General features: G+C 41.0%; 1 protein-coding gene and 1 pseudogene across 3 annotated transcripts in view; both read left to right on the top strand.

Moving 5' to 3' along the window:
* Positions 1–495: 495 nt before the first annotated feature.
* Mdfic (MyoD family inhibitor domain containing) overlaps positions 496–24,548 on the top strand; it is an 86,849-nt gene continuing 62,796 nt past the window's right edge. The window contains exons 1-3 of one of the 3 annotated variants that reach the window (XM_027389933.2): positions 496–638; positions 895–1,095; positions 21,891–22,013. In XM_027389933.2, the coding sequence (XP_027245734.1) occupies positions 999–1,095; positions 21,891–22,013 (220 nt within the window). In that variant the 5' untranslated portion in view covers positions 496–638; positions 895–998. Of the gene's footprint in view, positions 639–891; positions 1,096–1,319; positions 1,381–21,890; positions 22,014–24,548 lie in introns of those variants that run through there. The other 2 variants (XM_027389932.2, XM_027389934.2) reach the window with 2 other exon arrangements.
* LOC100762185 lies at positions 12,893–18,150 on the top strand (annotated as a pseudogene).

Here is a 24,548-nt window from a genome sequence, read left to right as displayed (position 1 = left end):
TTTCAAAGGTTGTTTCCCTGGGGGCATTCCTCTAGATTTAATAGTTCTTTGGTGAGCAGGATTGAAAGTGGAGTTGGGGGAACTTTCCCAGCATTGACTAGAGACTTCAGAATTGCCAAAGCCAGTTCCCTCCCTGTTTTCCCAAACCACTATGGGCTTGGAGTAGAGATCCTGCACCAGGCCTGTCCAGCTCTGGCCTCCTGACCCAGACAGCTCCCTCCACAAGGGAGAGCAGGGCCAAATCCAGGTCGAGCCGCCCCCAGCCGCGGGGCTGTCTGCCAAGAGTTCGAGGCCACCCCAATCCGGATATGATGAAAGGGAGCCACAGAGAGAGAAGTGTTTGAAGAGTGTAGGAGTGGCGGCTTGAGGGTGAAAGAGACTCACAAGTGGATCCTAAAGTCCTCCCAGAGCGGGGCTGGCCCGAGTGAGCTGGCTGGAGGGAGGGGGCGGAGTGCACGGAGTTAGCGCCGGCTGCGGCAGCCACTGTCGCGGCCACTGCGACGTCTGGCCTGAACCCGGGCGACACGGGACTGGACGTGGTCAGGCCGCCCGGACGCGATGGGGCCGCTACCCGAGCCTTGCTGACTGCCGGCGGCGGGAAGAAGGGGTTCAGATAGGCCCCGTGGGGTGATGCCGAGGTAGGTTGAAGTTGCGCGTGGGGGAGGGGGTTCGGGTCCCCTCCCCTCGGGTCGCTTTGCCTCCAAGGTCCCGACGCGTCCCCTCCCGCCCTGCGCGTCCCGCTCGCACCGTGCCCTTAGCTGCTTTCAAATCCTAACTTCCCCGGGGTGGAGTTGGAGGAGGGACGCGGAGGGGGAGGGAATGGCCCGCCGCGGCAGCGTGCTGCTCTCTAAAAACAGTTGGCCCTGCTGTCCCTTTTGCTTTTCCCGCCAGAAGCAGTCCGTTTCCTGCACCTAACACCTAAGCAGCCGGGGTCGGTGCGCCCCGCGGGCGGCTGCAGGCGGCAGCGGCGCGGCGCGGGCTCGGAGGGAGCACAGCCCATGTCCGGAGCGGGCGAAGCCCTGGTTCCCGGGCCCGCGGGGCAGCAGTGCGCGGCGGCCGAGGCGGGCGGCGGCCGGCTGGGCTCCCCGGCCCTCGGTGAGTGAGCGCTTGCAAACTGCGGGCGTCTGGGCTGTGGTTGCACTCACACCTACGGGTGGGGTGGTGGTGGTACTCTGAGGAGAGGGTCCAGCCTCATACTTGTGAACTTTTGCACACTTCATGTTAACTTAAACGAGTTGGCCCAACCAAGGAGCCCTGCCCCAGATCAACAACCGGATAGGAGGGCGGGGTCCCTGGTCCCTCCACTCCCCCTTCCTTGTGAGAAACAAGACTAGATGGTTTCAACCTTTTGCCTATGCATTTCTTGGCCTGCTTCTCCGGGTAGGGATTGCTGGGGTGGGGTGGGTAAGCTGAGGTCTCGAACTCTTGTCTAGTTCTTCTAAGTTCTTGCGTCCTTTTCTCATTCAAGGCTGTCTCTACTCTCTGAACAAGCATTGGCTCTTCTCATCTTTCTGGTTCTTTGGGCTGCTCTGCCATCAGGTTAACCATCTGGGCTCCTGCATATGTTTTCAATAACTTTTGTTTTGAAATAAACATGTTTTAAAGGAATCGTGTTCAAAGAATGAAATAGCCCTTTTGTGTTCTTCCAAAGGGAAAACAATATTTTTCCTTCTGGGGAACTTCCATACCACGGTTTAAAACTTTGATTGTGTCACCTTTGAAGGTTATATAGTTCAGTTTTTTCCTGGTGGCAGAACCAGACTTACATTTCTCATAGCTTTTCCAGTAAGGACAGTTCAAATGAGGAGAGTTCTGACTGGCTTGCACCAGATAACTTTCTGGGTCTCCAAAACCTACTGTATACTCTTGTTTTTAAGCATATCTAAAATTTGCCCCTCCCCCAGGATTCCAATATATAGTGTGTCTTAAAGGTTTTTTGGTTGTTTGTTTGTTTTGTTTTTCAGAAAAATAAAACTGGGAAAGAAGTTGCTGTTCTAGCCACAGTAGATAAAAGCAGAATGCATCCATGCTTAAATTGAAATGTTCTGGCATCTGGGGCTGTTAAATTGAGTTATGTTTATCATTTTGTTTTAGAAGAGTGACTCATTTCTTTTCCTAAACAGAGAGAATTCAAATGATTAGCTTCAGAAAAGCAAAAAACTAAAAATGATAAACATATGTTTTCTCCACACATTGTGTTGTCAACACAATCATTTTGGTGTCATTAGGCATGCCCTCAGTAGTCATAAGGCCTCATTGATAGACTATTTATACTCCCACTGGAGCCATTAATCACTGTTGTTAAACAATGCTTATGCCAAACGTCAGCATGAAACACCCGAGGAAAACAATTTGATTTGGAAATAGTTAATCTGCACAATTTTCCATGTTAACGCTGTGGCTTTTTTAAAAATCAGCTAGAAGAATTTGCCGTGATACCTAGTGCACCTGTGCCATACAAACTGCTTGGTATCACGTGACCTGAGTACAAGAAGCAGGGCATCTAAAAGGGCCTCAGGTTAAATGCTGGCTACATACCACATGCATATTCTCTCTATGGAAAAATCAATGTCCTGTTGTAACTGAAAATTAACCTTCCCTAAATTTTCCTACCTTCTTCCCTTATCATTCTTTATTATCCGTTCAGAAGAACAAAGCGTAGTATCTGAGCATAGCAGGAAGTGGTTTAGTTAATTGAAACTTAGTTTTAAAATTCTGCACATTAAATTTAGGGAGAAAAATATAATACTTACACAGAAGATAATCATGTAAAAACAAAAATAAAGGAAGAAAGAAAATACCGACATGTCTTCTGTAGAGTTAGACATAAATATTATATGTACATTGTGGTCATATATGTAACATTGAATATGTAACATCGGTGCTTAGTGTGTTGCAATGAATGAGCCATTAAGTTAACCCAATGAATATCTCTTAAGAATTGGAAGTAATTTTAGGGCTTTTTATCTAGCTTAAACCTCCTAATCAAATTTTTGAATTAGTTTTATGTCCTTTAAGATGGTGTTGTTTGGAAATTTAAGAGCATAGCACACTGTACTTTGCAGCGTTGAGCTAGAAAGATTTTCTCCACTGAGAGAACAGCCCCAAATGTTTGCCTTTATGTTGTGCTGCTGTGAGCTTTCCTATTGCTTTGGAAGCCTTATAGGTACCAGAACTCTTTCTGGTATGTTCTGAAAGGTGTTATGGAGTAAAGAGCTTGCATGCTGCAGGCTGTAAGTGGCAACCACAGGTGGCAGATGAGGTGTCAATGGGTTTCAGGGACCAGGAGAACTAGTAGGCCAGTAGATAGCCCAGGTTAAGTTCTAGCCATGTGGGTTCCTGTCTTGTGATGTCCTCAGGGTTTGGAAATCTAGAAGCTTATGTGTATTGTTTCATCATTTTGGAGGAACTAATTGAGTGCTTTCCTTAGTTTGTTTGTTTGTAATAAAGTAACAACCATGCCTGGAGACTGGAAATGGGCTCTGATTTGTTGTCCCTGCTTTTGAAAACAGAAAGTGTGTTTCAAAATGATTTTCCTGTTCATGACTAACTTCTGAAATATTGAGTTGTGTTCCCATGCAAAATTCCTGTCTAAATGCCTTGGTAGGTGAAAGGCAATTTGGGCCACACTTGTTGTTTTGAGATGATGGGTTTCTATATGTGATTCCTTTCATTGCCATTTTTGTTTTCTTTTCGATTGAGCATGTAAATGCTCTTTCTGTTATCATGCAGTTTTGTAATCGAATGAGTCTTTTAATTTAAAGTGTTGCATTCATAAGTTTGTGATTTGTACATAACAGCATCTTTAAAAGTAATCTATCCCCATCTGTTTGTTTTTAGATGAGGAAAATGACTTCCAAAGAATTTAAGGGGCTTGCTCCATACAGTGATTGTCCCCCACACAGAGATTAACAAGAAATGAGGTGGAGCACAGATTGTAGAATGTATGCCACTGTGATAGATGTGGTTGAAGTAGAGAATCAATACAGCCTTTTCACATGGGGCAGATGCACAGAAGTTAATAGGCTCTGGATATTGTGAATCACTTGAGCCTGTTTCCATCCCAACCCCCACCCTACTGCACTTGCCAAGATGTAGACCATTGGACTCAGTGCTGGTATATACTTTAATGTGATAATGTGTGATTTAATGTACTCTTTTCTCTAGGGAGAGTCCTCTGAGACTATTAGGCGGACTTTTCATAGCAGGATGCAAAATGCCAGTGAAGTTAATTAAAAATAATCTAAAATAGAAGCGAGGGAAAGGCTCTTCAAGTTGAAACTGCATAAGAAGAGCTCCGACTTAGACGCTTAGCTGAGTTGTCGGGAGTTCATGAAGTTAATCAGATTTCCTTTGGAGGAAGCCTGTTTATTTCAATTTATATAATTTAAGCTTGTACATATCTGAAGTTCCCTACTTTTGTCATGTTGTTTCATCTCTTTTATAGATGGCATTTCTCAAAATGTGTTATCTTTGGACAGCTTCTGTCATTGGTCTCAACCAGGGAGATGATTTCACCCTCAGGGAGACATTTGACTATATCTGGAGACATATTAGGTGGTCCTAATGTAACAGTGTGTGTTGCCAACATATACTGAGCAGAGGCCAGGGATTCAGATACTGCTCAGCATCCTACATGGCACCTGATAGCACATTACCACAATAATGAATGACCTGGCCCAAAGTCAATAATGGCTTGGGCAGAAAGATCTTCTGTCCTTATTTCTAGAGTGCCAGCAGGAATTTTGTCTTTACTCCAGCAGATAATCAGGTTCTCTAGGTAGAAAACCAATGAATCTGCATCTATACAAGTTCTAGGTGACACTTGATTCTATCTAAAGTTAAGCCTTATTAATTAGAGCCTTTACTCATAAAAGACACAATATATTGACTTTTGGAAGAGAACAGTCTTTTCTTTTATGCCTGGGGGTGGGTTGAGGTGGAACAGAGACTCTTCAAAAGGCTATAAAAACAAACCCCAAATTTAAATTTTGTTACTCTATGCAAACTCTCTACAGATGTACCCCCAACTTTTGGTTCTATACCTCAGTCCATTCTCAAAGTACTTCTGACCTTCAAAATGATACACTCTAAAATAAAGGAAGTCTTAGCATTATAGAAAGAGATAGAAGAGGAAAGTTGAAGGTGTGCCACAATGAATAGGATTCTGATACTTCCTTTGCTGCCTCAGTAGATGTCCTTGTCCTGAATCCCTTCATAATTTCTTGGAGACATGACTGCCCAGCAAGACACAGAAGACAACCCTCTGCTTTCACACAAGTCCTTTTCATTTGTAGGCTAGACTCTTAGAACCTGTGTTATATATATTTTTTCCTAGAAATAGTGGTAAATTATATTTGGCTCCCTAATAATTCTTGCAGAATTCTTAGAAATAAATTTTATTAAAAATTTCATGCCTTTTATCATAAATCCCAGACAACATAGTATGACATACTTGCAGGCACAGACAAATAATGAAGAATAAAATTAAACCCAGTAGAAGCTGTCTTAAAACACCTCTCACATGTATATGCTTGAACAAGGACAGAGAAAACAAAGAAAATAAGTGGAGACTTGTCTGGATTTAAAGGTGATGTGAGGACATCTGTAAGCACCTTGAAACCCCAAATCCTAATGCTTTCATAGGTCTGAGGGGAATGATGTTCATTTCTTAAGTTTTGCTCTCTGAGGAAAAAGCTTGTCAGAACTGCATTGTTTCCCCCTTTGCTAAGTAGAGTCAAATGAGGCAAAAATGCAAACTGGAAAAAAAATCCAAGAACAAAGGAAAAATAGTAAAGAGAAGGAAGGAAAGAATAAGCAAGGCGTGAGATAAAAAGTGATGGGCCTATGTGTTGATGAAATCATTTGGAGAGTTTGAATTGCCTGAATTGAACAGTATGGAAAAATGTATTTCATGGTTTAGCTTAGTATGAACTGGGCAGGTGGCTAGCATGTCAAAAAAAAATAGGTACTATAATACCATAATAGAGGCACAATGAAAGTCCAGTGACAGAAGATGGAAGACAAGAAAGCATCTCCAGTTGGGATTTGGCAAAATTTTCAAGAAAGTTTAATGTAACTTGAGCTTGGAGGCGTGGTCATAGGACTCAGTGCTGAGATGATAGGACACATGACTCACTTGGGAGGGTGAATGGCAGAAGGTTGGATTCTCCAGACAGATAATTGCATGGGTTTTGTGAAGGAGCAGAAAAGGACAGTGAAAACAACAATAAAGACTGGGTATGGTCTGTATCAGGAGACTTGATTGTTCTGCTGGGGAACATGAACACTTTCCTTGTTGATATTAGTGAGCCATTGAAGGTTCTTTGGGAGAGGAAAGTGGAAGACATAATTGGTGTTTTTTTAGAAGGGCAAACCTGATGACAGTTCAAGGGTGATTTTGCAGATGGGGTAAGAGTAGAAGTGGCAATTATCTAGAAGGTCACTATAGAAACCTGGAAAAGAGTAGAAGACCTAGGATGGACCAGTGAGGTTCACTGAGAAAACAGATTTAAGAATGGCAATATAAACAGATGACCATTGATGACCTTGAGAGCTCGATGGCTGTCACTTACCTTTGATTCTTTTGAGTTGAAGTACATTTTTCACACATGTTATTGAATTAAATGGGTATTGTTGTTATATCTATTCTATGTAGTATGGAAGCTGTTGAAAAGGTAGGAATTTAAGGCTGTCTATAGATTTGCTCTGTCACTAGCATGGCAACATGCAGGAGCCTTGAAGTCTTGTTTTGATTGTGTTGGGTCCAGGACACTAGTGTTAGACAGAGTTACCAATACATAGCTGGAAACTGGTTCTGTAACTAGGTGGAGGTGATTGTCAGATTCATAGATGAGGAATTTGCTATCATGGAGGTAGAAGTCAGAATCTTGAGGAAGGACTGTACCGTGGATGGAAGTGGAAAAAGAATACAGAAAAAGCATACATGATGGCCCCCAGAACTATTGAATATTATTGGTTACAGGAGATAAGAACTGTCATTTACAAAGGACAAAGGATATGCATAGAAGTCTTCCCCAGGGTTGAGAATTCTCATGACACCTCCCTGGGATGAAAGCTCAGGTCTGGGATCAAAATATAACATGGGTTGCTTGGGGTATGTGTTATGGTGAGCACTTGTAGCTGAAAGAGTCAAATTCTAGAAAGGCTTTAGAGATTTGGAAATGTTTCCCTTTGAAATGGTGTGGGAGAAAAGGATTAAGCTATAATCTGGAGAATATTTGATACAAGGAGACGGCTGAGGGCCTAGATCTTTTCATTAAAGGAGATGGTAATATTTGTAAAGAGCAAGGGAGGGTAGAATGAGTCAGGACATTTGATATTTGTGGGAAAGCATTCAAGAAGGAATCAATCTGATGCAACCCCCAGGCTGCTCAGTAAGACCGAGGGCTTAGCTAAGAATGACTGGCACGAATTCTACTGGCCATGGATCAGCATGGTTGACTACCTCTCTCAGAAGCGAACATTTGGGGGCTTGGGAATAGAATCAGAGAGAATGGATTTTGGAATTGGCATAGGCTTGGAAGTTGTGAGGGTTTCAGAAACAATGGGAGAAAGAGAGACAAAGGACAAATATCTCAAAAAGAAATGTGGAGGGAGTTTGTTTGATCTTCACTCTAGGCTGGTAGAGGAGGACAGAGAAAGGGAGGGAGAGGAAGATAGCTCCAGAGAGCTCCAGAGTTGGCAAAAATTGCCACAGTCCGGTGAAGATTCCAGCTGAGTGAAGGCTGCTTTGTTTGGTCAGTCTGCATTCAAGGATTTGATATACATGATCCAGTGACCTTTACAGAGAAGTGAGGGCAGCTGTGGAATTTTGGGGCGTGTTAGGACTTTTCCTGTTTCTTTCAACCTTATTTCCTGGATCTAGTTGAGATGATTTCATGGAAAGAAAGCCAAATAACATTGCATTTTACCAGTATTGTATTTTTATAGTAATAAAAGGCTGGGTAAAAAAAAATAAGGAAACATAAATTGACCTAGTCTAAAGTTATGCCATTTGAAATGGAAAATTGTTTAGAACAATAACAAATAACAGGAAAAGTTCCATCTAACTGCATTGGGATAATGCCACTATTCTCTTGTATGAAGGCAGAAGCTAAAGCAAGTGACTTCTGTTCCTATCCCTAAATATTTGTGTTCAGGTTTTGTTAAAAGACCACTGTTTGTGGACTGCCTGGTTCTAGACTTTGGGACGTTTTTTAATGTCAGCGATTCTTTGGGGACAGATTATATGAACTTTAGATCTGTCTCCATCCTTGCTTCCTTCCCTCCTCCCCTCTCCCTTCCCACTCTGTCCTGCTTCCAGTATCAGTAGCTCCTCAGGAAGGGATATAAAGGTCTGGATTTTCTTTCACCTAAGCACGCACATCCTGAAGGAGAAAAACCCTTCAGCCTTGAAGCAGTCTGAGTTCTAGTGTATAGATTCTATTTGCGATCACTCAAAATCCAGTAAGCAGGAACTACTACAAAAAGAGTTATTGTAACCCGATTTTAATTTTGCTTGTGGTTTCTCCTCGCAGTCTACTTCTGTTTTCAGATTCACGCCCACATGATCTGAAGAAAGATGACTCACATACATGTGCCTTTCTGCTCAGTCTTTTTGTAGTCTCAGCAATGAAGCTGGAAATGAGATTTTAAGCCAGCACATACATTTTAGCATTGACATTTGAAAGGGAAAACCCTGTCCCCAAGTGTTTTGTGTGCCTGCTCTGAACAAGATCCCATGAAGATTAAGAACACCTATCACCTATGTGCGTAGCTGTACCCATAAGGCACACGCAAATGGTCACGGAGCCTGCCAAAAGGAATTGCAGTCCTCATTTACATATCATTTAAATATTAACCCAAGAACATGTGACAGCTTAGTTGTCACTTGAGTGGTCTAATTTTGGAGCTTATCTTTTTGCAATTGGGAGAGACCCTCAGGCTGACCAGAAAGGTTTGGTTTGTTGTGAGTAACCTCAAGTTAGAGAATGTACAACTTGGGACTTATTTATTTACTCATTTATTTTGGTTTGAACTGTGAAGAGCTGACACTCAAAATAAGACAACTTGTGGGGGAGCAGGTGACAGTCACTCTGAGTCCAGGTGGTGAAGTGCCCAGGAGCCAACTTGCTCTGCTTCTTTACCCAAAGCGTAGCTTTCCTGATCCTTCTCATGATGGACCAATGTCAGACCTTTAGAGCATTTATGAACACAGACCTGCTGCTATCTTGTTTTATACCCAAGTTATAAGTTCTGTTCTGAAAGGTTTCACACCATGTCTCAATAAGAGGTAAATTAATGATTGAGCATGAGAAAACAGCATAAGATTTGACTACATTAAAGTAAGCAAGGTGTTACAATAACTCTGGTCATGGTTCAGTATGGTGTGTGGAAAGCAATTCTTTTTGTTGTTGTTTGTTTGGTTGGTTTGGTTTGTTGAGACCGGGTTTCTTTGTGTAGCTTTGGAGCCTATCCTTGCACTCGCTCTGGAGACAAGGCTGGACTCGAACTCACAGAGATCCACCTGCCTCTGCCTCCCGAGTGCTGGGATTAAAGGCGTACACCACCAATGCCCGGCATTGTTGTGTGTTTGTTTGCTTAGTGAACAAATGTTTAACATGTTTTTCATTTAAGACATAAAAACAAGCAGCAACATCTGAGAATAGAAAATACAGTTTCTGGGTAATTCTTGATAAAGGAACAGTGTGTGGATTTTTGCTGAGGGGAAAGTTCTTCTGGTTGGGAATGAAAAGGTTAGGTATCCTGGCAGTGCGTGTAGATTTGTGAGACACTGGGGAGTTGGAACTAGCAGGAATGGCAGCTGATTAATGTTTAAGGCATGAGGAACCCTGGGAAGTAAAATTCGGGTGATGATTTTGTTCCTGTCATTGCCCACGATGCAGACTTCAGTGGGCAAACAGGCAGGAAGAGCTGGAGATACCGAGGCATTTAAGAAAAGCAAGTCTCTATTGCTAAGGAAGATAGGCACCCACATATCTAGGATAAGAGAGCCACACAGTGTCATCCTATAGCTGCTGAAGGTGTGAAAGGTAAAGACATGATGAAAATTGCAGAGCTAGATAGAAATGGGTTGGTGGCTTTACGGGAGAATTCAACAATTGTAACATCCCAGAGTTAGGGCCAAGAGGGTCCCAAAGATGAGTTAGTGGATTATATGAGCAGCTTCTGGTGTAGAATTTGCAGAGGCTATACCTTCTGACTTCAAGTCAAATCCCTATCAATTATAATGAAGTGTAAGAAATCAATTTCAATATACTTTTAATTTATGCATCGTTATTTTATTTGTGTCTTTACCAAACTTGAAATGGCCCACTCTGTTGCTCTTTCTTCTCTTACTTATTTACTTCAAAGTCAGACTCTTTAGCTTTGAAATGCTGTTATAGATTAAACAACCCCTTTGGCTCATTGTTGAGTTCCAGTGGCCTTCATTCTTGTAAAAGTGCCAAATAAGGGTTCATTGCATGACCAGAGAGCCAGAAAAGGAATTTGGTCCTGATGAAATAACTGGGAGTTACCAGTAAAGCGTTTAAAACCAAAACCACTGAAAAAGTGATTCTAAAGTACGTTATGTGCATGAATAAAAATGTCACGATGAATCCCATTATTCTGTACAAGTAGTACACAGTAATAATAGTTTAAAAAGGAGAAACGAAGAAAAGAAAGTGATCTTGCCAGGATTGAAGATGAGTGTGTATCATCATGTAGACACAGGGGCCGATGGCAGAGTTTTATTTCATTCTACATGGTGTTCATAGACTGCTAAGTAAGGAAGCAACTGTGGAGAGCATGTCTGTGGATTTCAGCAGTCAGTTACACGGAGCGGTTCCCGACAGGCCATCTTCTAGGTGAGGTTAATACTGTTGTGCCATCTGGGCATCTTGAATACAAAGCCAGTGAATGAACTGGGGTGAGGGGGTGGTTATCATAGGAGAGAAAACAGGAGACAATTTTAAAAACACAGCAGTCCCATAACACAAGGATAACAATTTACTTAGACTTGTTTACTAGTCAGTTTTTTGAACAACACAATAAAGCAAATGAGTGAAAGTTATAGGAGATGACATTAGCCGACATGAGGAGGTCCTTGAGGACAGTGATTCCCAGCTGTAGCTCTCTACTGTTTTCTGCTTTGGCAAGTTCCTTTCTCCTGCAAGACTAAAGTCCGTATCTTTGCCAGCATCTTGGGGATGTTGGGTATTTAACAACCCAGGGATTTTGAACATTTTCATCTGAATTTGTGTTATGGGTCATTCTGGAGATCTAAGACAGTGTTGCTACAATCCATGAACCTTTGAATGTTTGGCTGTAGTGTGAGTGTTCTTGGTCAAGTAATATCATTTGAGAATTTTGGAAAACAGGAGCTTCCCTGCCTCAGGGTCAGATGTTTTAAATGTACCTTCATTGGATTAGGAGTATAATGGTACTGGAGATTAAAATGACAAAGGCAATATGCTTTCTTCCTTTTATCAAATTTCTTTCTAACCACCCCAGCAACCTTCCCCCACTCCCTGCTTTTAAGAGTGGACATTTATTGAGATATATTTTAAGCTATTGATGCATTTTATACCTTCTTTTAATGTTCATATTTAGTCACTATTCCTATTTTTTTTTTTTTGGTAAACATTTTCCATTTCACTTATGTCCCCTTTGTCGGCACTGGTAGGTAGGCTGTGTGGGTTGCTGTCATTTAAAGTTGTTTATTTTTCGCTTTGTTTTGTTTTTCCCATTTTGAATGTAATCACACGTTAAACTTCTGATTCCCTAAGAAGCCTATTGGAGGAATGCATTTTAGGTCTGCCTGAAAACTCTTGCCAGTTTGCAAAATCCTGGTTAACGATGAATTCATTGAGTTGACTTAAGCATTTGATTCGGTCCATAAACACTCATAATTTAGCTGTAATTACATCTTTTTGTGTTTATAAAATAATGAAAGCTTATGTATATACTTGTGTTAAAATGGGTATGTGATCTTGACACGGTTTTTGGATAAGAAGGTGGTAATTCATTGAGAAGATTGGACAAAGAAAGTTGGATTTGCCTTGTTCTGTAAAGGTCCTTAGGTTTGAGGGTTGCTCTTTTTTTTTTTTTTTTTTTTTTTTTTTTTTTTTTTGATCAATGGAGAAGTGAAATTCCAGGCCCCAGGTCTTCCTGAGAACTGCCTTATCTTTGTTTTTTTGTTTTTAAAGGTTACATGCCTCTGGGAAAAATATAGCCACATTTTTCTTAGCAGTTTTTTTAAATCAAATTTCTTAGGATTTTGTCAACTAAAATACACACAAATTATCTGGGGTTTGAATGGAAAATGTAAAGTTGTACAAGACAAGTTTTATACAGCACATGTGGATATAGGTTTGTAAATAGTGACAACATTTTTGCAAACTGTATCTGTTATAGACTATGGAGTACTTAATTAAAGTATATGAGGCCTAACTTGTAAAAGTCCCTAAATTTCAGCACACACAGAGGTTTATATTCTGTTTTCTATAAATATGTGAGTGCTTGGGACACTTATTAAGGTCTAGAGGGAATTGTAAAGATAGTTTCCAACTCTGTCATTATTTACACTTTCACTAAGTAAGCAAACAGCATCCAGATAACAAGAGGAAAATATATTCGACGATTGTGTTGTGAATTCACACATACCTTTGTCTAGTTCAGCAGAATAGTTGAAATGACATGATTGTGCAGTTAAAGAAAAGATTAAAATGGAATATTAGAAAAGGCTGAGGAAAACCCCTGACTGTATTGAGTACCAACTGCTAAGTCTGATACACATATCCAAATTTGTCCATAAAATTGACTTGTTCCTCCCCTTACAACTGCTTTGTCCACAAAGGGGCGGGGGGGGGGGGTAACACAACTTCTCACAGGACAGTATTTTTCCTTATTTCGTCTACAAATGTAGTTTGCATGGTGTTTCAGAAGGGGATTACAAAATGGACATTGACCTCAACAGCTTCCCCATGATATTTTCAAAGCAGGACTTTGGAAGTTGGTTATGTTAAAATAATAAAATCCAAAACCCAAAACCAGTAACAGCTATTGTGAATGAACCCTTACTATAAACAGGACACTTCTTTCTAGACATGTTTCTGTTTAGTTTGATATCACCTTATGTTCTAGGTACTATTATTGTTCTCATCTTAAAGATGAAGCATAGACACAAAGAATAACTTTCATAGAATTCCCACTGTTAGTGATGGTCACAGTGGTGTAGCACACTGGTCTCAAACCTGTGCTCCTGAGTATTTCTCTAGTGCAGAGAACTTTATAGTGTCTTAAAGTTTAATCAAGTATGGTTATACAATAACTTTGCTAAGCCTAGTTCATTGTGAAGCAAGTTTCTGTGTTCTCTTGTCACTATTATCCATTGAAAACATTCAGCTATTAGGGCCGGAGAGATGGCTCAGTGGTAAAGTGCTTGCCATGTGAGCATGAGGACTCGAGTTTTGATACTCAGAACTCACATTAAAGATAGGCATGGGGACACGTTTTTTGAATCCCCGGCACTGCAGGGGGTGGACACTGCAAGGGTCCAGGTGTCACTGGATAGCCACTACCTTCAAAATGGTGAACTTTAGGTTCAGTGAGAGACCCTGTCTCCAATAATACATAAATAAATAAATAGTGGAGAAAGGATGTAGGGAAAACGTCATCTTTCTGTGTCCACATCCACACACATGGGTGAGCACACCCACTCACATTCAAGTACACACGCTCACACACACACACACACACACACACACACACACACACACGGAAAAGATCAGATATTGGAATAATATATTTGATGCATATAAACATGGAAACCAACCTTGTCTGCTGGTTGGCTCGGTCTCGGTTCCAGCGGCGGCTGCTGCGGTTCCAGCTGCAGCTTTTCACTCCCCGCTCTCCCTTCCAGCCAGGTCCTGGAGTTGGTCCTGCCATGGCTCTTCTTACTGTGGCAGCCCGGCTCTTGGGAGCCAAGAATTCATCCTGCCTTTTTCTTGCTGTCCGTGGAAGAAACATGCCAGTGTTTCTTCCACGAATCTGAAAGATGTACTGAGATATCAGTGATATCTGATACCCAAGGAGCAGGCCAGAATTAAAGCCTTCATGGGCCAGATCACCGTGGACATGATGTATGGTGGCATGAGAGGCATGAAAGGACTTGTGTATGAAACATCCGTTCTTGATCCTGATGAAGGCATCTGTTTCCGAGGCCACAGTATCCCTGAATACCAGAAACAGCTGCCTAAGGCTAAGGGTGGGGAAGAACCCCTACCTGAGGGCTAATTTCGGCTGCTGGTAACTGGACAGAATCCTACAGAGTAATAGGTGTCTTGGCTCTCACAAGAATGGGCCAACAGGGCAGCTCTGCCTTCTCATGTGGTCACCATGCTGGACAACTTTCCTACTAACCTGCACTCCATGTCTCAGCTCAGCACGGCCATCACAGCCCTCAACAGTGAAAGTAATTTTTCCCGGGTGTAGGAAGAGGGCATCAACCGAACCAAATACTGGGAGTTGATTTATGAAGATTGTATGGACCTGATTGCAAAGCTCCCTTGTGTGGCAGCAAAAATCTACCAGAATCTTTACCAGGAAGGCAGCAGCATTGGGGCCATTGACTCTAAGCTGGACTGCTCCCACAATTTTACCAACATGTTAGGCTATACTGAACCACAGTTCACTGAGCTTATGCATTTGTACTTCACCATCCACAGTGACCACGAGGGTGGCAATGTGAGTGCCCACACCAGCCACTTGGTGGGCAGCACCCTTTCAGACCCTTACCTGTCCTTTGTAGCAGCCATGAATGGGCTCGCAGGGCCTCTGCATGGGCTGGCAAATCAGGAAGTGCTTGTCTGGCTAACACAGCTGCAGAAGGAAGTCGGCAAAGACGTGTCAGATGAGAAATTCCTAGACAACATCTGGAATACACTCAACTCAGGACGGGTTGTCCCAGGATCTGGTCAAGCGGTACTAAGGAAGACTGACCCACGATATTCCTGTCAGGGGGAGTTTCTGAAGCATCTGCCTAACGACCCCTTATTTAAGCTGGTTGCTCAACTGTACAAGATTGTGTCCAACATCCTCTTAGAGCAGAATCCTTGGCCCAATGTGGATGCTCACTCACAGTGGTGTGCTGTTCCAGTACTATGGCATGGCGGAGATGAATTACTACACAGTCCTGTTTGGAGTGTCGAGGGTACTGAGTGTGCTGGCACAACTCATCTGGAGCTGAGCCCTAAGTTTCCCACTAGAAAGGCCCAAGTCCATGAGCACGGATGGTCTGATGATATTTGTGGGCTCTAAGTCATAAAATGGGAGATTGGGGCAAACTGACTATAAGAAAATGAGGAAGCTTAAAAAATAAAGTATAATTTTGTTTTGTTTCAGGGGCAAAAAAAAAAAAAAAACCTGATGGAAACAATCCCTCTTTAATAGTTTTGGTAATTGTCTAATAGAAGGGGTTGAGCTCACTACTTCTGTCTACAAAAGACAGAACTCAAACTAGGTGTAGATTGCTTGATGACATATTCATGTTCAAAATAAAGAGCAACTAAGTGGCTTGCCAGACTAAGAGCAGACTGTGTTCACATGTGCTGTCCCTCCATACATTCCGGGAGAAAGACTGAGTGAGCAATGAGCTTTCTCTGATGGAATCAGCTGAGGACAAGATCCTGTCCACCTCTGCCATTATCACCCTGTTCCATTTCAATGTCTGACTCTGAGTCATACTGTTCTCTCTTCAGTAAAACTGACCTGATGTTTTCTTCCTAATTATATGAGTGATCATTTTGAATATCAACTAAATATTACATATTAAAGCCCATTGGAAATTCCCAGGACAGTACTGTAATTTCGAAAATTCATTAACTTTTTTCGTTAAACAACGCAAAACATTTTTATCTTTCTCTTTAAAAAATAATACCGAACAACAACCACATATCAAGCAAGTGGCCGTTTTATGACATATATAAATTTTACCTGAATTATTACCCAGTTCATTTAATGTCCTTGATGTTTCTTTCTTGTTGTTAATTTTTCTTTCTTATTACTAATTAATTATTTGATTTCCTCAACTGACTGAGTTAAGTAACACTATCATGATTCAAAATTTCCATACCAGCTAGATAAAATGTTTCAGAATTTTAAATTAAACAGAAATTCTAGTTACTTGAATTTTTCCCATTCTCCCTCAGCAGAAACAATCAAGATTGGAGGGGAGCTGCTGAACTTTAGAAAAGAAACAAACACATAACAGGGCATCGATCATGATCATGTTAGATAGATAGTTATTTTGGAGGCAGAAATAGTGTACTTAAATTGATCATGTAGGACTTTATTTTTTCCCCTTTGACCTTTTCTTTAACTTAATTCATGCTTGTCACTTTTTCTAAGAATTAACTCAAATCCAGTGTCTATAAAGTCTTCTCTGACATTTGTTCCAGTGGACATCTTTTAGAGTGTATGGGATATTTGGGCTCTATTGTGAAATTCACCCTTGTGCAGAGTCACACAGTCTGCGTTCTAGAAGGCCTTGGCAGCACAACCCCTGCATTTCCCCACACAGAGGAGGAGGAGACTAGGGCCTTGCCCTGCTCACACAGCTGTCAGCTTTGGAGCCAGAAGTCTGACCCTGGACAGTTTCCACTGCCTTCTGTTTTGTTGGGGCTTGATTGTTTCATGTGATGTGCTTGGTCTCCCTGGCTGAGAAATTTGTTGTCCAGACATGGTCTTCTTGCTTATCCAAAGATTGTTTTTCATTTCTCCGTGCAGAGGAGGAACACTAAATAGCAGGGCACATCCACAAGTATACCTCAATCCTTTGGCTCATCTTAGTTTTAAAAGGCTTTCAATTTATGGTATCTAAAATATATTTACTTTATCAGTAGAACTGATTGATATTATGAATCATTCAAAGTTTGTATTTTCACACTTGTCCTGACAAGGAAGTATAACTAAATACAGATGTGTTAATTATTTAATTTTATTTTATGTGAATTGGCGTGAGGCTGTCAGATCCCCTGGAACTGGAGTCACAGGCAGCTGTGAGCTGACATGTGAGTGCTGGGAATTTAATCTGGGTTCTCTGAAAGAGCAGCCAGTGTTCTTAACCTCTGAGCCATTTCTCCAGCCTGAGATGTGTTAATTAGATGATTACATAAACTTTGATTTTTTGATTCCTTGGAATCTTGTGAAGAGATGACTCGTAAGGTAAGAATTTTCTTATCTGCCCAGCTTGGCCACATTTCATTTTGATACCGACCTTCCATCCACCAAGGCCACCTGGACCAGATCCTCTAAGGTTGGGGTCTATGCATCTGAATGTGGCCAGAGTTCCCTACATGGTTCTGACTCAGCACCAAAACCAAGAGCCACTGCACAGGAGAATAATCCACTACACGGAGAAGTAGAGCCCATTGATTGTACTTGTTAAATCTTACGGCTAAATACAAACTCGGTCTTCTGCTAGGGAAATCACTTGGTGCTGATGGTCTACGTAATAGGCCCACACGTAGCAGCTCAATTGCTATCACAAATCTTCATATGTCCAGAATACAATGGATTGAACCCTTGGCTTTCCAAGGCAGAAGTGGCACAGCAAACCTACACTGATCCAGTCATCTGCTATTAGGTATTTTATCACTTTAAGGAAGAGAGGCTGCCACAGCCAGTTGAAAAGGCCGATTCTGTTGGAATGTTGCTCCCCCTGACACAGATCTGCCAGTGAGTCCCTCTCTCTCTCTCACCCATCCTTCTATTTCTTCAGTGATGCCTGCCATACCCACTATTTACAAGGCCTTCCATTAAGCTGAGGAAATGTAAACTAATGGTGTGCATGCATTAGCTGGGCCTGGAGCAGACAAGCAACCACAGAACTTTAGTTTATCCAAGTGAAGTATTAGCTGAAGACAACTTAAGATTTCACGGGGAACCTTAACTGGGCCTTGCTGTGCATGGATTGGGTGCAATGGATCATCACAGGACACACTTGGGACCAGCATTCAAGGCAAGAGATTTAGTTTACAAAGAAGGCAAAGTTGGATATGCTGGTAATTGTGATGTCATGGGAACTGCACAGAATTTATTCCCTGTATCAGGAGACACAGAGTGGTAATTTCTCTTTTCCTTTTTTAACTTCAGGACGTTTGGGATCATCTCAGTCTAGAATTTCCAGATAAGAAAACTCCTTTCTAAAAAAGCACAATAAACTATCTCCTAACAAGAATTTGGGGTAGGAAGAACTCTACTGCGCCGCCACCCTCCTCTGCCCCCCACCACTTGGCAGTAGGTTACATCATTGTAAATCCAAGTGTATATGGACTACGTGGCATTGCCATTTATTCAGCAAGGAGTCGAGAGGGTCTGTGCTTAGCTCTCGAATATTGGACAGGATTCAAATATGCGTCAAGTGTGTCTAGAGGCTTTATTCGTACCTATTTTCTTTTAGTCAGCAATGCTTCATAATGCCTTGGTTTCATGAATTAATTCTAATGGAATTAAACTTGAACAGCTCAAAATTATATAATTAATTTCATTCAGCTTCAATTAAAGTTACTAATTGAATCAAGCCTACTAGCATGACACCTGGCGGCAGTCTGCTACGTAACAGTATGAGTATGTAGGACTGCTGATAAGCCAGTTCATGTATACTAGTGAGATTGTAGAAAATCTTTTTTTACTGATAATCTCCAAAAGGCCTGAGTTGACTATAGCAGTGAAGAATTCTGGAGTTGTTTAAGAAAGTTAAGATTTTAATTGAAACTAACACATCTCATGAAGATTACATTTTCCCTGTGATAATGCTGAGTAAATGTTACATAAATCTAGAACATATTGGTTTAACATGCTTTTAATTTATATTTTACTGATGTTTGAATATGGTTTTGCAGTCTAAAAATGTTTAGCATTGAAGGCCCTTTTTATTTTTTTGTAGCAATGTTAGCCTCTGGTTTTAGGCCTGAATTTATATATCTATCTACTTTTCATGTGTTGAAATATGTTTTGTGGCAGAAATATTAATTTGTTGTGAAGTCTCTATGATACATGAGAATTGCTTTCATGTGTAGATGTTTGCTTCTTCAACTATAAATGTTATAAAGACTGACTAAAATCTATGTGAGTCTTTTTTGTCTGCCTCCATAGCTTGACATCATGTAGTTTCTCTGACTGCTTCCCAATGGTACAGACTCTTTTTAAATAGATTCTCCTTTCTGATGAGCTCAGTGATTGGAAATGCTTCAACAGTGGAAGTTTAAGAAGATGCCTAGTGTGTGGGTCCAGCATGAGTCCAGGGATTGACCTGATTAGGGCAGCAAGAGAATGAAGAAAAGACAAAACACATGGGCACAGAACAGCCAGGATCCAGGTCCTGGGCTTTTTGATGGAGAAGCCACAGTATCCTGGAAGCCTGTGTCTATCACAGATGGTTGAGCATGGAGGCAGGTTAATGGTAAACAGCTGAATCATGGAGGCAGGTGTAGCTAATCTCACGAAAGGCAGTCTTTCTCGGAGAGCAGTCTTTAGGTTGTAAAGGGGGAAAATATGTCATATATTACTGCAGACCTGTAAACCTTCACTCTTGGACCAGAGGTCGGCTTCTCGATCTCTCTGAGCCTCACCTGGTGTGGAATGTGCCAATTCCCCATGGGACTGAGGCTTTGGTTCTTGACATGGCTGGTTCATGTCCCACAATACACATTTACTCAGGACTTCATCCACTTCCTGCAGACTAGCTATACCTTTCTTTGCACTTTGCACATTCAGATACTCTGTATTGAACTTGTCACCTAGACTATGAACTGCATGAAGGTTGGGAAATGTGTTATCTTTTAAGGTACGAACATCACCCAGTGAAATGACCAAACATTTGAATACACCATATGTATTCTATGTATATAATGAATATATTATTCTGCCATTTTTCCAATCTTTTACCATCAAACTCAGATGAAAAATTACCCAACCACATCTATTTATCTGTGCATATCTTACTTAGCTTCTCACATCTGCTACCTTTTCTATGATGTCATCCTGTTAAGCCCTCATCTGTGTCTATTTGAACTTTGCTAAGTCTCCCGTTCAGAGTCTGTGATAGTTCCTTTTCTGTTGCTATGATACAGTACCCTGACAAAGACGTCTTAAGGGAGAAAAGGTTTCTTTTGTAGAAATACAGTCCCACATGGCGTGGACTACATGGTAGCAGGCAGAGTAGGCCCTCTGGCAGAAACAGGAAGCTGCCCACTTACATTTCATCTGCACTCAGGAAGCAAAGAGTGAATGGCAGGTGGGACATGCTATGAAGCCTCAAGTTACCTATTTCCTCCAATGAGTCTCAACCGCATACCATTTCATAATGTTTCCAGAGCCTTTTCATATAGCCCCATCAACGTATATCTTCACACATGTGAACCTATGAGGCAGTTAGCATTCAGATGCAAAAGTCTTGGTTCTTTGTCACTCTTTGTCTCTGTCTGACCCCTGGTTTTTTCTCCTCTTCTTCATTCTTTTCTTAGAACCCTCCTCAGATATTAAGTGAACATTTGAAGGACATAGAAACCGTGGATCACCCTGAGGATAGATCCTTATCACTTTGATGAAATAGAATTATTTATTGTGGCCTAGGAATCTGCTTTTTCTAAAATGTTCTCCACCCAACTTGGATTGAGAAATGCAGATGTAACTGTTTATGACTCTTCTTAATACATAGCTTTGCTTAGGCATTTCATAAAGCTTCAATGGTTACTTTGATTTGTTCATCTTGTTTTTGAATTACATCCAGACTTCCCATGTTGGCATTCAAATATCCATGTTACGGCTTCATGAGAACTTTACAGTCTTACCTCCTGTCCCTCTGAAAGCACTTCATAGCCCAGCTTTGGGACTTTTGGCCAAGTGTTTTGGAGTTTTCTCATGCTGTTCTTCCAGCTTTCTCCCATGTGACTTTTGAAGTTCTTCTAATCTTTTAGAAACCATCCAATGTGCTCCTTTCTCTAAAGAGTCCTTCTTGATCTCTGAATCCTGATGAGATTTTTTCCCCTTTCTTTTGAACCCCTTTAGTTCTCCTGGACCTTTCATGGCATGCATTCTACCTTGTGTTATAGCTTGTGTGTTGCTTGACTTCTGCTCCCAACAAGACATCCCATTTCCTTACATGTTATCTTTCCACCCGAGGACTCTCAATCCTACACATCAACCTCTCATCCTTAGTACTTCCATCTCTGAGGAAGCATTGTGCACTCTTTGACTTTTTCCTCCAGTTTTCTACAGAGAGGACTCTGTACTTGTTTCCTATATGCTGACTGCCCAGCCACTTCCCATTCAGCTGTGGTCTGGCTTTCATCTCCATCAATCATTTGTAGTCGCTTCTCCTTTGATGCTTTTTCTGTCTCACCTGCCCCCTATCTCTTACGGAGTCACCCTTATCCTTGATGTAACCTTTCTACATTTCTCTATGATGAGAGATCACTTGCCATGCTAAAATTTATTTACTACAACCTTGACAGATTTTCGTTTATTGTGAGCCTTTCTTTGATGACGAAAAGATAGTGGGTGTTCAGCAAATGTTATTGAGCCAATAACATATGCAATAGTCAATAGTGGTATAATTATATTTCCTTAAGCCATGACAGACTTGGAAGCAGTAAGAAAAATTTAATCCATATTTGGTGGTGCACCCATGTGATTCCAGCAGTTGGGGGGTGGAGGTAGCAAGGTCAGGAGTTCATCATTTACCACATAGTGAATTCCAGGCCTCTGTTGTATGAGCTACTGTCTCAAACAAACCAAAAACAAACAAACAAAAAATGAAAAGAAATAATACATAAACACATATAACATTCATCAAATGATAATAAATGTTTAATCTTTTTCAGACAAATGCCATGAGGACCATACTGAGAATGATATAAGTCAAGCTACCAGTAGCCACTCCAAGTATGGACTGATGAGGGACCAGTCTGTTTGGGAAAATCCTTCAGATGGTGAACTCGTCAGAAGTAAGTATCATAATTGAAAATTTGAGTGACTCAGAGATATGACTATGATAAACCTTCAGCTGTCTTTCCAAGTTATTTTGCTACACATCTATAAATCTGAATGTGTTTTTCCTGGTACTAAAACATCAGAGTTAAAACTGGGATGTAAATGCTCTAAAAGCTCCCATATTTCTTTTAAAATGGAAGAACTGACCTGTAACGTCATACCCTACTGTTATATTTAGATTTAGTCAAAGTTAGCTCTTTCTCTAGTAAGAACGCAGTGGAAATCAGGTTATCCTTAAGTATATGTTGGACTGTGACCCTAAGAAAACCAAATGACATCTAAAGGACAATGCTCTTGAGGTCTCTGTTCATTTGGCAGCCAAAACTATTTTCATGTTACTATTTGTGTCTTTGTGATACCAGCCCCCAGGCTTGCTTTATACAGCATTTCTAATGCACTGGCATATTTATTTCACTCTGAGAATGTTCTGAAATGCTGAAATCTTTTAGATAGTGATCAGAATGTGACTTTTTTGTGAACTTCTGCCTTAGAGCCTATGGAACTTATGTCTAATCCCCTAGACTCCTGAGATTGTTCAAAGTGAATTTGCCATGGAAAGAAGTTATCAAAGGAGTGAGTGTAAAGGGCCACACATGAAAAAACACAGAAGGAAATCTTTTGGAATCTTGTTCAGGATTTATTTCGTCTCATTATTAATTTGGTACAGTGGACAGAGAATACATCTCTTGGATTCAAGTGTTGCACTATCTAATTTAAATTTAATACACCACTCTAGACAATTCGTAATATAGATTCCTTTTGTTTACATTTTTTTCAAAATTTTTTACATTCTTTTTTTTTCTCTAGAATACCCAACCCTGACTGAACACTAAAAACAGACCAACGTACCAGAATATTAACAATAATAGTAAAGTAAAAATATTGATGGACATTTATGGTTTTCTGTTTAAAAAAGGCTCTTAAAATGAGTTTTTGTTCTTTTAAATTTAGATTAAGATTCTATTGTTTTGGAGAAGGGAATGGGAAGGAAGGAAATGTAACCCGGAAATTAATGATGAACAGGATTTATATAGCCTTTTCCAAAAAATCAAATAAACAGTATTTCAAGTAAACAGTTATCCCTGAACATATATTGGCCATCTTTTTTTATCAAAATATTGACTCTAAAATTGGAAAAAGTAACATTTAATGATATGCTGGTGTATTTTGTCTGTGATTTCCTAGCAACTAGATTTTGCACTAAGGTACATAGGAGAGAATTGAAACTCCACTTATTGGGGAACTGTGTAGTACCCCCTTTTTTCTCTTTGTGTAGAAACAGAATTGTACGTGTTCCATTTAATTGATTTATTTCTCTAATCTTTGTTAAAGCCCACACAGAAAAAGGTAAAGAAGATCACTTAAGACAAAACCCAAAATGTAGTGTTGCATAAGGATTTGGAGAATTGGTTTGAAACAGTTAGACACAGAATTTATATTGTTCAAAAGGCAAGATTTAAAGTGAATTATTCTTTCCATTGTCTTTGCTGGTTAAGTGGACATACTGCAGGAAATAGTTTCCTTACTGAGATAATGATGCCGTGTGTGCCATGGGACACTGGAGCATCTGGGAACAAATGTGTAGGTTCACAGAAAGAATGTGGCGATCTGGAGATCTATCACCTCCTATGAGAGTGCTGCTGGGACATTTGGCAGATAAATAGATATGGGAAAATAATGGTCATGGCCTGTAATGTCACTGGAAACCCAGGCTGGCAAACAATTCCAAATACTTGGGGGTGAGCAGCTGACTTTTAATGAAGATCAAAAATTCCAAAACCTTATTTCTGCTATTTTCCCAGTCACACTTTTCTAGATGAAGGCTGTCTTGTTGGATGTATAAGAAACATTTGAAGTAGAACAACATGTAGCATTTTAAACATGACTCCATTCTAGACAGCATCGAGAAGTTTTCTATTGTAGCAGCATGTGCTGATTTTGAACTCTATGTAGATCTCTGCCTTTCCTTCCTGGCCTTCCACAGCAGAGTCCTCAGCCATTTCTGCCTAGTTCAAAGTCTGCCTCCTACTTTAGGGGAGAAGGGTGTTTTCTTCTTGCTTTACCCTTCAGCACATTCGGAGGCTCAGCTGGTCTTTTGTAATAACAATAGGACATGGGAAAGGAGCCGGTGGCTCAGAACTCCACAGGGCTGGAAGGGAATGTCTGCGGTGAGTCAGTTCTGGCTCAGTCCTGTTCCAGGAGTCCTGTGTGGCTCCCTGAGCACCGTGGAAGAACAGGACAGCTGGCTTCCATAGAACTGATGTGTGAGAGATCCCACTGAGGTGCAAGGGTTGATGGATGGAGAGAGAGGTCATCAGAAAGAAAAGAGGACGGGTGTGGGAACCGTTTCAAACCACAACCTACTGTTTTTTCCAATCTTCCATGGGATAGCTGAGCTGCAAAAGTCACAAGCACAGAGAGTAACTGTGGAATCCGACTGAGTTTTCTTTATCTGTTCTTGAGAGTGGTTCCTGATGGCTCTCCTGTTG

The sequence above is a fragment of the Cricetulus griseus genome, assembly GCF_003668045.3.
Source record: "Cricetulus griseus strain 17A/GY chromosome 1 unlocalized genomic scaffold, alternate assembly CriGri-PICRH-1.0 chr1_0, whole genome shotgun sequence".
Classification (NCBI taxonomy): domain Eukaryota; kingdom Metazoa; phylum Chordata; class Mammalia; order Rodentia; family Cricetidae; genus Cricetulus; species Cricetulus griseus.
Note: the sequence above shows the minus strand (reverse complement) of the source record. Positions and strands in the feature narration are given on the sequence as shown.